The sequence below is a fragment of the Xiphophorus couchianus genome, chromosome 21 (assembly GCF_001444195.1).
Source record: "Xiphophorus couchianus chromosome 21, X_couchianus-1.0, whole genome shotgun sequence".
Taxonomy (NCBI): domain Eukaryota; kingdom Metazoa; phylum Chordata; class Actinopteri; order Cyprinodontiformes; family Poeciliidae; genus Xiphophorus; species Xiphophorus couchianus.
This window is the reverse complement of record NC_040248.1, coordinates 10,885,460-10,899,560: the sequence shown is the minus strand read 5'-3', so window position 1 is coordinate 10,899,560 and position 14,101 is coordinate 10,885,460. Positions and strand designations below refer to the sequence as shown.

Here is a 14,101-nt window from a genome sequence, read left to right as displayed (position 1 = left end):
TTTACATTTTCTTCAACCACCCTCTGCTGCAGTAAAGCATCCCCAAACCATTATACTTCCACCTATATGCTTCATTGTTTGGGATGAGGTTCTATTCCTGGATTGCTGTATGTGATTTTTACCAAACATCTCATATGCCCCAGTCTCAAAATATTCTAAATTTAGACTCATTTGTCCAAAGAAAACTATTCAAGACAAACTGCCTGTTGTCTATGTTCTGTCTGGCAAATCTTACTCTGGCCTTCATGCTTTTACTCTGAGAGGACAGGTTTCCTCCTCGAAGTTCAACCTTCAAGCAGTCTCTTTCTGATCGCACTCACATCCAGTTTTATCAATAGCAAGAGCCTGTTGCTGCCGAGTTGCTAGGGAGGAGGCTAGGGTGAGCTGCTTTGAATGTCCTCTTCTTGCAGATTGTTTTTCAAACACTAGAATGCCTGATTTTACAATTTTGGAGACACTTAAGAAACCCCTTTGAAACTCATAAACAACATTCTTCCTCAATGCCTCAGTGAGCTCTTTTGATCTCACCAGGGTGTTCGCTCTCACTTTATTTCCAAGAAGCACGGGGATAGTCATACATGTTCTGTCTCTGGTGAGCTTGACTATTTGTTATTGTCTGAGAAGTCAATTTTACACATAGTTAAACTAATTTGGAACCTTTTTTGTAAAACTGAAAGAAAATAAATCCACTTCCTGCCTATTCTCTTTCTCCCTCTGCAGGTAACCTCTCCAAAACCTGCACAGCTGACGGCTGGACCGAGATGCATCCTATTGACATCGCTGTGAACTGTGGCTACAATCTCAATGGCACCAGCGATGATGTAAGTAAGCCGCCGACATCCATAGGCTGCACTCGAGGTCCCGTGGCGAATGAATGCAACAGTGCGACAGGGGAGCGTGTCAAGAGCCAGTGGGCAGCAATAATTCAGTGAGAGCTTCTTTTGTTTGCTCTGTGGGTCAGTGTTGTTAGGTCTATCAGCAAGATGGCTGTATTGATTATTGGCTCTAGTTTTCAGCTCAGATCTGCTTTTGTTTATGTTTGTTATGGTCTGTTGCAGAGGATGATTTAATCTTAGCACTTCAGACAACTCTCTAGAATTTATACTTTTATTCAATAGATATTTTCCCAGGAACGAGTTCAGTTATGTTGATTTAAATGAAAAATACATTTATTTTTCATGAGTTATAATGAATAAAACTGTAACACTATGAGAACATTTGATTTCATTGCATGGGAGTGTGTGGGTTGCTTTTGATTTTAAAATACTTTAAACAATTCATGATGTGTAAGGTAAAATATGCTGCCTCCATTAAAAATGAGCACACCCATAAGTCAACACTGCTGATTGTTTGCTGAAGCGTTGCAGTCTTGAAGCAGGACGCATCAGACATACTTTGACATGACCGGGTCAGTCAGAAAGTCCCGCTCGTGTTATCGAGCTTTACGAGACGTTATTCACTATGCCTGCAGAGGATAGGGAGGGAATAAATACATTAGACGTTGCCTTCCTTTGGTTTGTTTAACCGGAGAGAGAGCAAAGCTTGTCTGTGTTGATGAAGGCGGGGCAGGGCGAGGAGCGGAGGAGCACTACACGGTGGTAAAAAGCTTTCTTGGTGGGCAGTCTGCTTTCTGAGTCACACAGAGTCTCATTAGTATTCCTCATAGGAATTCAGCAAGGTTTGAACGAGTCGGGGACTCTAAAAGGAATTTGATGTCCGACTCTCTGCATACTTGATGTCTTAGTGTATCGCAGGATGCAGAGCTTCTGATCTCATTTTTGTCTGAAGTAGAACATACAGGGCAATGGCACAAACACATGAGGGAACAAAGACATTTCTTAGGCCTAAACTAAACCTTTATAAAATGGTTGGAATTGATTTTTGAGTTGAAAGAAAGATGCAGCACCGTAGTTTCAGAAAACCAACAATGATGTTAGTTTAGTTGATTCATTCCAGACATCAGTGAAAGGCCGTATAAAATGGGCCAGGATTGATGACCAGGGTTAATCGTGGAGTAAGATTTCTGTGGCTTTTCTTGCTTTTAGAAAAATTGTGTTTTTCACAGATAACAGTGTTTTCTGATGTTTATCTTCCCAGACACCTATTCGTTTTGAGCTGCCAATAGAGCAATCTTCTCTCACCCCCCAAAAAATGTGTGTTTTTGTGAAGTGTGACACCTTCTTGGTTGTTGCATTTGAATATAGTAGATCGGGAACAATCACCTCTCTGGCAGAAAAGCTTGACTTCCAAGCTTTCTGGTAACAGAAGCAACTCCTCTACATTGGGATTTTTCTCCCTCAGATATAAAATTAAAATTTTATATAAGCATTCAATTAAATAAAAAAATTATAGTGTCCTCATGTTCAAACAAGTAAGACAGCAAAAAAAGAAATTTTTTTACTGCTATGCACAAAATTATGTGTGTAAATGCATCTCCTTCCCACATTTCTTGTCATTTCTAGGGAAAGTTTTTCTGGCAAGTCAAGGTTGGCTACACCATTGGTCACAGTGTTTCGCTTATCTCTCTGATTACAGCTATTGTGGTCCTCTGCATCTTCAGGTAAGTAAATTCATCGCTGACTTTAGCTTCACACAGTTCTCAAATCTATTAATGTTTTGAATAAATAATAAAATACTGTTGATAAGTATAGTTTTACATGTGCAACGACTTAGCGAGGTTAAACATCTTGATATGTTAGGTCTAAAAGGAGTTTAGTTTAAGTACATGTAAAAACCATAAATCGGTTTTCAAATTCCAATTTATTTTAAAAACTGAATAAGGGTAGTTGCAGAGGGTATTATGTTTCAGTTGTGTTTCTGACTGTTTTACACATCACTATTTACTGTGAGATTTTTGCACATTTTCAGCCACAAAGCAACTCAAAATGCTCTACATAATTAAATGAAAAATTAAACAACAAACAAGCAAAAACCTCTAAACAAAGGGCCAAGCCTTGATTACAAAAAACACAGCATTTCACCTGAGTTTTCTGGAAGTTTTTTTTTCCTGATTAGCATTAAAGTTGAATGCTGCTGCTTTATGTTGGGTCCTGGTCCATTCTTGAGGCAGGACACATTAGCGGGATTTTAACAAACACAAGAAAGACACAACATCAGTTTGTGCTTCCCAGACATGTCATGACGGATTTTAAAATATTTGTTCTCACATTGATAAGTATATGGGAGCATTGTTTTATTTTATTTTTTTACCTTTGTTGTGCTTATTAAGTAACTTCATTTCACAGTTTCTTCACTGTTATTTATACTGTAATTAATTTTGGTCTTTCTGTTGCCATTTCTGTTTATGTCTTCAATATTTGAGTGAAGAATATCAGAAGGCCAGGCTTTCTTTGGTTCTGGATACTCTAAAGAATTGCTACAATCTGTTTATGAACCAAGACCATAATGTTTAAAATCAATAAATCAGTTGATGTTGAGAAAAATTAGAAAGTAAAATGAAATAAAGATGATGTATCACAGATGACATGACAAGTTATTCATTTCCAGGGTCATATAAAGGTGGAGCCCTCTTTTGATCAGATTTATCATTCATGGATTAATTCATTTTCACACTGGAGCGTAACACTCGTCCTTTTTTTAAACCTCAAAGGATGATATGAATGATGCAAACACTTTCCTTATGCATTGAAATGTCACTCAAACTTGAGGAATCTTTTTTAGTTTGGGCATCTCCAGCAAGGATTATGATGGAAATAAATCCTTTTATATATTTGATTGTCAGAGACTGGCTATAAGTTGCATGAATGCGATTGCACTTTTCACGGCAAGAAAATTTTACATTTCAATAAGATTATTTATTTTGCTTTGTTCAGCTAAACCTTTAGCAGAAGACTTTTCAAAACAGAGATATGTCCTCATATTATTAGATACACATGCTTTATATTGTGTTCATTTTTTAAATAAGGGAATTAAATTCCTGTAAATAATTTTCCTGCAAAAATTGCTATTCATCTTTTCTATAAGCCTCAACTTATTACTAGTTTATTTTTGCTTCAGAACTGCATTTATTAATTCTACATGAAAAAAAAAACATGTTTTCAAAAGTGTAGCACTGATCAGTTTTAAACAACACTTCTCCCATATTTATTTTAGAGAAAATACTTTTTTTCCTTCTGGATTTTGCCTCAAAAATCTGCATTATTTAACTAGTCAGTCAAGAACTGCCAACAGGCGTGTGCAAGGTGTGAAAGTCTGTCCACTTGAAATTTTTATTGGCACCGGTTGCATCAAAAGCCATGCAACAAGACAAGGCCAGAAATATAAAATAAACACGAGGGAAACAGCCCACAGATCCCTGGTTTAGACCAAGGCCTGTTGAGGGGGATTGGGAACTGGAAGCTGATAGTGGAAAGGTTTAGTGACAGTCAGTAATAGGTCAAAAGGAGTTATATGTTACCAAAGTGGCAAGTGTGATTATGGAGAGAACCAAAGGGGTGGTCTTGATATAAAATATTTCACAAAATAAACAGTGTCTTAACATTTGACAGTGATCCGAATCATCACAGTTGAATCGAATTCCTTATGGTTATGTCGCTGTTTGACCAGTTTGAACATCTCCATCTTGGTCTAAACCAGGGATCAGCAAAGAGCCATATTTGATTTTGCTCCTACTAAATAAAATCTACCTGACCTTTGAAAAAAAAAAGGAAAATCAGGTCTAATATGATTTGTTTGTTTAATGGTTAAATCTATCACAGTTTTGTTTTTATTTTTAGGTTACAGAACAAAGGAAAGCATCAAAATGAGAGAAAGCTTGTATTTTTTTAAAGGAATCTTTTGTATAGATGAAAAATGATTGAAAAAAACCCCCACAAAGTGTGCAATGATACATATAAGTATCGGAACAAAAAATACAATCTTTGTATCAAAAGTGCCATTTGATTTTAAGAAGTCAATGCAGATATTTCAAGATAACTTGCAATTGCAAATAAGTCAATGGAAGTAGGTTCACTTGTAAGAAATTAATGTTTATAATTGGGAGCAACTAAATCTAGAAACAAACTTTTTTAAATGTTCTGAATCATTGGAAAATATTCCGTCAATTCTCATCTCTTTCACTAATTGTTTAATCACTCTAGTTATGATAATGTAATCAGGAGTTGAAGCACTATTACACACTGAATAATGGAGAGTTTTAAAAATGTTTAGTCGATTTGAAATGCATCTCTTTTGTCTGTTTTATTGAAGACCCATATAAAGCGCTCAGGGTGTGTGATGTGGATCCAATCACTTAGTGTGTAAATGAAGTGGGAACTTTAAGTTTGATTTATTTCAGTCAGTAATTCTGCTATTAACGCCCAGGGCTGGGGATAATTAGACTGTGTTAATTAAAATTTCATCATGTCTCTTTTCCTCGATCTGTATTCCTGTCTCTCTTTTTCTGTTTATCCCAGAAAACTCCACTGCACAAGGAACTACATCCACATGCATTTATTTGTCTCGTTTATCCTGAAGGCCATTGCTGTGTTTGCCAAGGATGTGGTTCTCTATGAGTTTGGAGAGGTCGACAACTGCTCCCTAGGCTCTGTGAGTTTACGTGTTTATCATTTAATTACCTTTATATTTATTTATTTAATTCAGATTTTTTTAAATTGAACCTTTTAACCATTGCAAACCAGTATGAAGTTCAAACATTGTTTTCTGTAAGAGGTAATGTACTGTTTTTATATTGTTTACATGCATGATCAGGTCTCTTTAGGTGTACCACAGAGTTGTGTACTTGGTCCTACATTTTTTGTATGGCACATAAAAGACATATGTAACATAGTTAATCAAAAAACCCTATTTTCGAATATATATTTTAGAATATATATACTTTTTTCTATTATGACTAATTAATTAATTAATTGGATGAATTTTGGTTTTGTGTGTATTTCCAGGTTGGCTGCAAAGCCGTCATTGTATTTTTTCAGTACTGTGTGATGGCCAGTTTCTTCTGGCTGCTTGTGGAGGGCCTCTATCTTCACGCATTGCTGGCTGTCTCTTTCTTCTCTGAGAGGAAATACTTCTGGGCTTACATTGTGATTGGCTGGGGTGAGAATGCAGGTTTTTTTTACAATGCTGCTATGGAGTGCCTGCAGAAAAAGGCAGGAGAATTTTATGAGAATACAATCCTCATAAAAATACAATCCTATTTTTGATTTTGTTTTTATCTAACTGTATTTCTCTGTTGCTTCACCAGGAGGCCCAGCGATTATCATCACAGCCTGGAGCATCGGTAAAGCGTACTACAATGATGTAGGGTGAGAGAAACAACCAGAAACTGTTAAATCTTTTCTTGCTTTGGTTTTCCATATTTTTAGTACTGTTTCACGTTTCCCTAGGTGCTGGGACATTATCGAGACCACTGATGTGTTTTGGTGGATTATTAAAACACCCATTTTAGCATCAATCATGGTAAGTTTACAATCTGTCAATCATTTATGTCAAGTCGGTTCAAACCTTCTCACTTGTTGGTACGGCTTTGAAAGGTGAATGGACAGAACACATTTTCTTTTGTGACCTCAGCTGAGAGGAGAGAATAGCTCTCCAAACATTGAGATATGGTTAGTGAAGTTCTGCCTGACAAAAAGTCAGTCGTGTTTTGATGGGTTGGAGTATATAACTGTTTATGAAAAGACAAAAACAGTCAAATGTTGTTAGGAAAGATGTGCATCTTTTATATGTATGTGATTTTACCACTGGTTACTTTAAGACTGATGACACCAGTATTTCTTTACCATTCATATAGACGGCAACTGAATTTCCACTTATTTTTAACTGAGTCAATGCAAAAATTAGAGACGCATCGAGCCGTCAAAATACCTTGTGGCCTGAGGTCTTCTCCAAATCCACAAACCACATTTGGTTCAGAGAAATAAACTCCCACAACCCCCTCAGCAATTCTGCAAGATGAAGACCAGGATGAAAGCCACTTTGCTCCTCCTGGGTCCAAGTTTTGAAAATTAGTCAGAGCCTCCTGTCCAGCATCTTAGAGTATGCTTCCACAAGAAGCCATTGCTAGATCATTTGAAAGAATCCCTGCTGTCCCTTATAACAATGCATCCAGCTCACAGAATTATACATGATAATGACAAACATTTTGTGAAAACTTAGAATTCCTATTCTTTGTCTAACTTTAAAGTTCTTAAAATTCTCTCTTTTATTGTTTTGACAAATACGTAGATAGACAATAGCTTTTTAACATTTACTTCTCAGGTTCAAGGTCAAAACCAGGTCAATCTAAAGAAATGCCACCACAATGTGGCACTACAATAGACACAACATTCTGTTACCAGTGTATGGTTTGTTTCTGCCAAACAAACCATACACTCTCCCACAAGATGTTCTTTGGAAGGAAGGACTTCCAAAGAAAACTTTCTGAAATAGTCCCGACAAATGGAGATGATTGCAAAATGTAGAATGCAACCAGTACCCAGTGGAAATTCCTGCAGCTTCTGAGGTGTTACTCTATTGGAAACGTGTCTGAGATCATTTTGATCCTTTGTGCCCAGTACACCTTTAAAAAAGGATGCAAATGTGCAAACATAGTAACATGCAACTGGGGAAGATGAACTTTGTTTCACATTAATAAGTTTCAACATAATTGTTACATTTATTACATTAAATATGGAAAAAGTTAGAAAATTATTTATCATGATCTCATGTTTTAAGTAACAGGGTGTGTGCACGTTTGAGAAGTACTGTCATTCCTGGTTTAATAAGTGGGTAATGTTAAATGTTTTTCCTAATTTTAAGAATGACGGCAATAGGTTTTCATCATTCACAGATGCCTACTGATGCTACTGTTGTTTTCTTTCATATGAGGAGGCTCAGCTGTCAGCTCACATTTTGTCTCTCTCACTGTCGCCTGAAAATGCATGTAATGCCAGTTCAGAGTTCAACTCAAATTAACTATTTAGAAGCCCTCATGTTTTTCCACAGGCCACCTGAGCTAAATTACATTTAGAATATTAAACACCCTCAACAAAACCTCTCTTCTGAAAAACTCTCCACAGGTGAATTTTTTTCTTTTCATCTGCATCATTCGAATACTTCGCCAGAAGATAAACTGCCCAGATATTGGAAGAAATGAGTCCAACCAGTATTTGTGAGTATTTTTTTTAATACCCTGTGCTTTTTAATAGCTAATATAAACTGACTGTGTTAAGATTTTGAGAAAATAAATCACCTTTTCATGATTTTTTTATTTATTGAAGGTTAAAATATCAATGTCTTTAAATACTTATTTTTTTAAAGCTTGTTGTAAAATACACAGATTTGTCCACCCAACGGTTGTTGCATATTTTCAGAGCTCACTGAAAGCTGATAATTCGTTTGGGTTTCAGTAAATAAATAAATAAATAAATAAATAAATAAATAAATAAATAAATAAATAAAAACAATTCATTGAAATTCTATAAAATTTCCCTTTTTATGTGCTGCCAGGCAAACTGTAGGCTTCCACTAATAGCTACACATATGCAGCGCTCACAGTGTTCAAGTGAATTTTCTGTGATGGAGAGCATCTCATATATCAGCGATAATGCATGAGCTATTTCCCACTGACAATTTTAATGGTGTGTTTCCCTCCATCTCTGGTCTGCTGAGATGAAATATTATTATTGCTGTGTATATAAGGACAGATTAATCATTGGTTTTGATGGAAAAAGTCTGTGGGGGGATTTCAATCTTTTGCTTTGTCATTTCAGGCGACTTGCAAAATCAACACTGCTTCTGATTCCTCTGTTCGGAATCAATTTCATAGTGTTTGCATTCATCCCAGAGCAAGTGAAGACTGAATTACGCCTCATTTTTGATTTGATTCTGGGATCGTTTCAGGTACGAAATGTCTTTAAGGTTGAAATTATAGGAACAAATGTTACATGGAGATTATATTTCTGCCAGTTAGCTTTCTAAATTATTTTCTTCCTCATTGTAAAGATCTAAAGAAACCATTTAAGATGCTATAGCTGTTAGACAGCTTATATAAACATGCATGAGAACCACATATCAAGCTCTTTAAAGAACCAAAATTAGGTCCTTGAAATTGGACAACCAAATTCAAGGTCAACCATAAATTTGAATTCTGCAAATGCCAGAAAAAGCCGACCATGATGTTCCAGTACCATCGCTTTTATGACTTGTACACCTCTGTTTTTCTTTCCCTAGGGCTTCGTGGTGGCAGTCCTTTACTGCTTCCTCAACGCTGAGGTAGGTCCATGAAACATTAACATAAACTCTCATTTTTAAAGCCCACATTTCCCAGGCAGAGAGGACCTTCAGTTGCTTCCCTATTTACATTCACACACAGTCCTGTAAAGTGGATGGAGATTTCAGACTGCTCATTCCAGGCATCTTCCCCTCACTGAGGTTGTTCTCCACAGTCTTCCTCCGCCTCCTGGAGAAAGAGAGAGACAAGAAAAAAATGGTCAATCTCAGTAGTGACGTGTGCAGAGGCTCTCAGTGGAGAGACTAATTATGTCCTCAGTACCAGATTAAATCACTTAATTCTACACTGAATAATAATAATAATTGGAGGACATTTTCATAAGTCCTTTATAAAGTTTAACTCCTTAAGGTGGTTTGTAGTTATTAGGTCTTTAAATGACAAAATGCAAGAACAAAATGTAAGTATTTATGTGTTGTTTTTGAGCAAGAAAAGCTGGAAAAAAAAACTTAATACAAGTGGCGTAACATTTGGTACATCTGCTGTACAGCTTAAAAGAAATGCAGTTTAGTTGAGCAATGAATCACAAATGGTAAAAATAACAAAAAAATATTGTTCCAAATTGTAAAATCTAATTCAGCAGTTTTCTTCAACTGGTGGCGGTACATAATTTTTTTTATTTTCAATTATCTAAAAAAAAAATCCAAGTCCTCTTGTAATATTATAAAACAAAATAAAATAGTCAATCTATAAAAAACCTTTGCTGTATTTAATATACTATAATTCTTTGAAAACTGTTACATTTTCCTCTCTTTTCCATTATTTTGTTTCTTTGTGCTCTGACCTTTAAGTACAAGTTGAGATCTGTAGCTGTGGAAATTTGACTATAGTTCCTTGTCCCACTGTAGGTCCAAGGGGAGATTAAAAGGAAGTGGCGTAGGTGGCACTTGCAGAGATACATGGGCTCAGACACCAAATACCAGCACCCGTCCAACAGCAGTAACAATTTCAGCACCCAAATCACCATGTTGACGCGTTGCAGTCCCAAAACGCGCCGCGGTTCGTCCTCCTGTCACGACGACTTGTCCTCCATATGAGTCACAAAACCAGAGCTGCAGACAAGCCAGCTGTGTTCTTTCATGACAAAAACCTGTCATGGAAACTCACGCACAAAAACTACACATTCACTCATCAGCACTTGTAATAAATTGTGCAAATCTTTTGCTGATCCTGTTTCGTTTAAAAACCAAACTTTCTCATTTGAGCAATCTTTTACTTATTATTTTACTTTTAGGAAAATGCTGATTGGTAAATGTTTGAGTTGAACATTTTTGATCATTTATTAAACTCTTCTTACGGTTGTTGTTTTAAGTTCAGAGACACAAGACATTGTTACAAAACATATAATAATGTGATTAAAAGTATCTCTAGATGTGAAATGCACTGTAAGATACATTTTAGGTGTTATTTTAAACTGATTAAAAAAACATTTATCGGCATTTAGGAACTCTTTGGAATGTTGATAAGCCATCAATAGGAAATAATGATCTGACTTTCCTGTATTTTATTGTGTGGATTCTCACAAATGCCAAAAGTTTAAGCAGGAAGACCAGTGTGTGACTACGTGAGGGGTTTGGATCACAAATGCTTTTTCTTATACACTATCTCTCTTACATACAGACTGATTGCCTTCTTTTTTCCATCTATGTTGCATTCTCTCTTTGTTTTCCAGATCCCTTGATTGAGGGAATGGTTTTCATCATTTCAGGCACTGACAAGTGCCTGGTTTCAGTGTTATCAAGCAACACTTTTCACCCCAATCTCTGATTTCTGCAGGCTGCACAATAACCTTGTAGAGAAAATATCTTGACACGACTCAGTGATTGAATGTTTACATTTACTCGGGAAGATAATTTAATGCTGTACAGACAAGTGAATAGTGTACATAAAGCGTGTGGCTATACTTCTCGTGTAGTGTGGATTAATTTATGGCTGCAAATGCTTTAATTAGCTACTAGTAATTGTTTAACATTGCATTATAGATTATCAAAAGCCTCCAGATTTACACTGTTGTACAGGCTTGTTAATGTGACAGTTTCCGGTTCATGGTCTGGTAGAGTAAATGCTCAGATTTATAATGCGGAAGAGTAATGCTTACACAATGATGCCTCCTTGATCATGCTCCAGTGGACTGACAAAAGCCTCCATTATGTCTAATATTTATGGAAAGGTCCACTGACTTGTTATATTCAAAACTTACTGTCACCGGAGTCTGAAACTGACAAGGCAGTAGAGAACGCTGTAAAGCAAAGCAAAGTGACAGGGCTGACTAGTCCTGTCACATTAAGGCTTTTGTCATGCTTCTTAGCTCACATGGGGTGGACTTCAAGTCATTCCCACGTTCATGATGCCACATGGAGCATCCAGGAGAGTTTACCCAGAAAGAAAAAAATAAACTTGTCCTAAAGGTTTGACTGTTTGTTTTTTTTATCTTCCATTGTAAACATTTTTCTGAACGTCCCAGTTCCACTTGTTGACAAAGGCAACATGACATTTTCATGGCTGAGAAACTTTATGACAAAGGCAGGTCCAGATAATTCCAAATATCTTGAAATACACAAACTCATACTAGAATCCTATCACGTAGACAGATTAGATTCAAAGACACACAGTTCAGTCTGATACTAAAAGTAAAACAGGAGAGTCTAATCCAGTTTATAATGCCAACTGTTCAAAGGTTTTTTGTCCTGGGGGTTATGAGGCGAGGCGGTGGAGCAGGTGCACCATGTGCAGGGACTGTAGCTCCACAGAGCAGCTGTCCAAGGTTCAGTTCCCAACCTTTGGGCCTTTGTCACGTGCTTCCCCCTTTTATCTGTCTCTGTCCATGTCCTTTTGAGCAAGCAGGCTGCAAAAATGGGCAGATTATCTTTGGGAGATAAAGCATTTTAGGCCAGAGTAAATACACCAGACAGAAGCAAGGCAGTATTAAAATTCATAAAAAAGCTTCACTTAAATTGGATAAAGTGATCTTGTGTTTTGCAATGTTTTACTTCTGTATCAGGCAAGTAGTTTGACTGCAAATGTTTTACATCTTCCGTTCTCAGTACGTTTAACACAAGAAGCTACCGGTAATTTCATCACTTGCATCCAAATCCTGCAAAACTTTTGTGGACATACCAATGCAAATCGTATGCTTATCATTGATTCGAAGGTTTACAATAAACATTTGCCTAAACAACTGATGTTTCTCAAACTGAAGTTATTTTATGACATTAGAACTTTGACTCTTTCTACTGGATGTTACCTTCTACTTCTAAAATTAATCTGCAAAATATCTGGTAAGATAATAATGGCTTACAACTTTTAGAAAACCTAACTTTAAAAATCCTTAATTATCTTTTTAACAAAGTAGAACCCAGAAATAGAAGCATTTATTAACGTGACATAACAGTGTAATACTAACCTAGACTGTACTTTTCTGTCAAGTAGTGTTCACACAGCAGCAGAGACCAAAGTCATGAATTGACAAAACTGAGGAACCTGCACCATTTGCAACCCAATCCTGTTTTTAAAAACACCACCCTTCTCCATCCCTACTGTGCACTTTAAAAAGTCCAAAGAAAACATCTGCAAGATATCGTGAAACAGAAAACTGAAAGGCCAATGGAAAAAACTACGGTCAAAAAGTCACGGGCCCAAAACCTTTAGCATGGGAATCTGTGGGAAACTCTAGTTTTGCTCTCGTAGTCACATCTAGAGTGTGGACTATCTTCAGCCTGACATAACAATACCAGAAAGATACTGAGTCCCAAAAGAACAAGCTGTTTTTTTTACTTCATTGAGGAACTGTAATTCTTTAAACAATGACATGCCATTAAAATTGTTGTGTTCTCATGTGCAGCCAGATGTAGAGTACAATTAAATAACCGGTGCTGGCCTGCTCATCTAGTTTAGGGGCTATATTATAGTTTTCATTGGATTTCTGAACACAGTCTGCTCTTCCTTGATATAATCAAGGATCAGCAGAACTCGATGTAAGCAGTAAAGGACTGGAAGTGACTCAGCTAGCAAGTTGCCCTTGTGTCACATTTTACACACTGATATAAAATCTGTCTCATTAAAACCAGTAGAAGAAACAAAAAAACAACAACACTGAACTCTTCCAATAAACATACCGTGTGTCTCAAGATGCCTTTGATGTAATTGTGTGAATTGCTTATATTTACCCTTTATCAATGATGATTACTGTAAATAGATTTGTACAAGCAGCTGTACATGTTGATCCACTCTGTTTTTGCTACAGTGAAAAATAATGAGTAAACCTTAAAAGGTGTCATTGAACCAACACATATTCTAATGTGGGCTTAATGTAAATATTCTGTATTGAATTTGTTGTGTATGATTTTTTTTGGCCAAAGTTGTAAATATGAGATAAGTGCAATGCATGTAATGCTCATCCAGTGCATATTGTTGTGAAACTTCAAAATGTACTGTGTGTGTTTATATGTCTGACACTTCTGTAAATACAAAACTGTATATGTTTTGAATCTGTTTTGTATCATCTTAATCATTCTGTTGTAATTTTATTACGTCATTTTCACTGCAAACAGAAATATATTGACAGGGATGATTATTGATAAAATGTTGGCATTGTTCCACTTGAAATGAAGGAAATAAATTTAGAGCAAAAAGTATGGAGGTCGTCCTGATTGTGGGACTATTTTTTGATTTAAGAGACATTTTCAAGGTCATGACCCTAACGGTAAACCTGAAACAACTTGTTCACACTGTGTTTAAATATTACTATTTTAGATCCAGCACTTTTTATTTCATTTGACATTTTTTCCAGATTTAAGTAACAGATAGAACAGTCAAATACCCGGTCAAATGCACTTATTGCTGTTATCTACAACCCCTGGCAAAAAGTATGGA

The 14,101-nt window shown here is 36.3% G+C and overlaps 1 protein-coding gene across 2 annotated transcripts in view; it reads left to right on the top strand.

Moving 5' to 3' along the window:
- Positions 1 to 13,863, top strand: part of vipr1b (vasoactive intestinal peptide receptor 1b) — a 34,288-nt gene extending 20,425 nt beyond the window's left edge. For both annotated transcript variants that reach the window (XM_028005837.1, XM_028005838.1), the window contains exons 4-13: positions 721 to 821; positions 2,463 to 2,560; positions 5,415 to 5,547; positions 5,901 to 6,054; positions 6,203 to 6,263; positions 6,345 to 6,417; positions 8,019 to 8,110; positions 8,712 to 8,841; positions 9,172 to 9,213; positions 10,078 to 13,863. In XM_028005837.1, coding sequence (XP_027861638.1) covers positions 721 to 821; positions 2,463 to 2,560; positions 5,415 to 5,547; positions 5,901 to 6,054; positions 6,203 to 6,263; positions 6,345 to 6,417; positions 8,019 to 8,110; positions 8,712 to 8,841; positions 9,172 to 9,213; positions 10,078 to 10,266 — 1,073 coding nt within the window. In that variant the 3' untranslated portion in view covers positions 10,267 to 13,863. The remainder of the gene's footprint in view (positions 1 to 720; positions 822 to 2,462; positions 2,561 to 5,414; positions 5,548 to 5,900; positions 6,055 to 6,202; positions 6,264 to 6,344; positions 6,418 to 8,018; positions 8,111 to 8,711; positions 8,842 to 9,171; positions 9,214 to 10,077) is intronic.
- Positions 13,864 to 14,101: the final 238 nt, after the last annotated feature.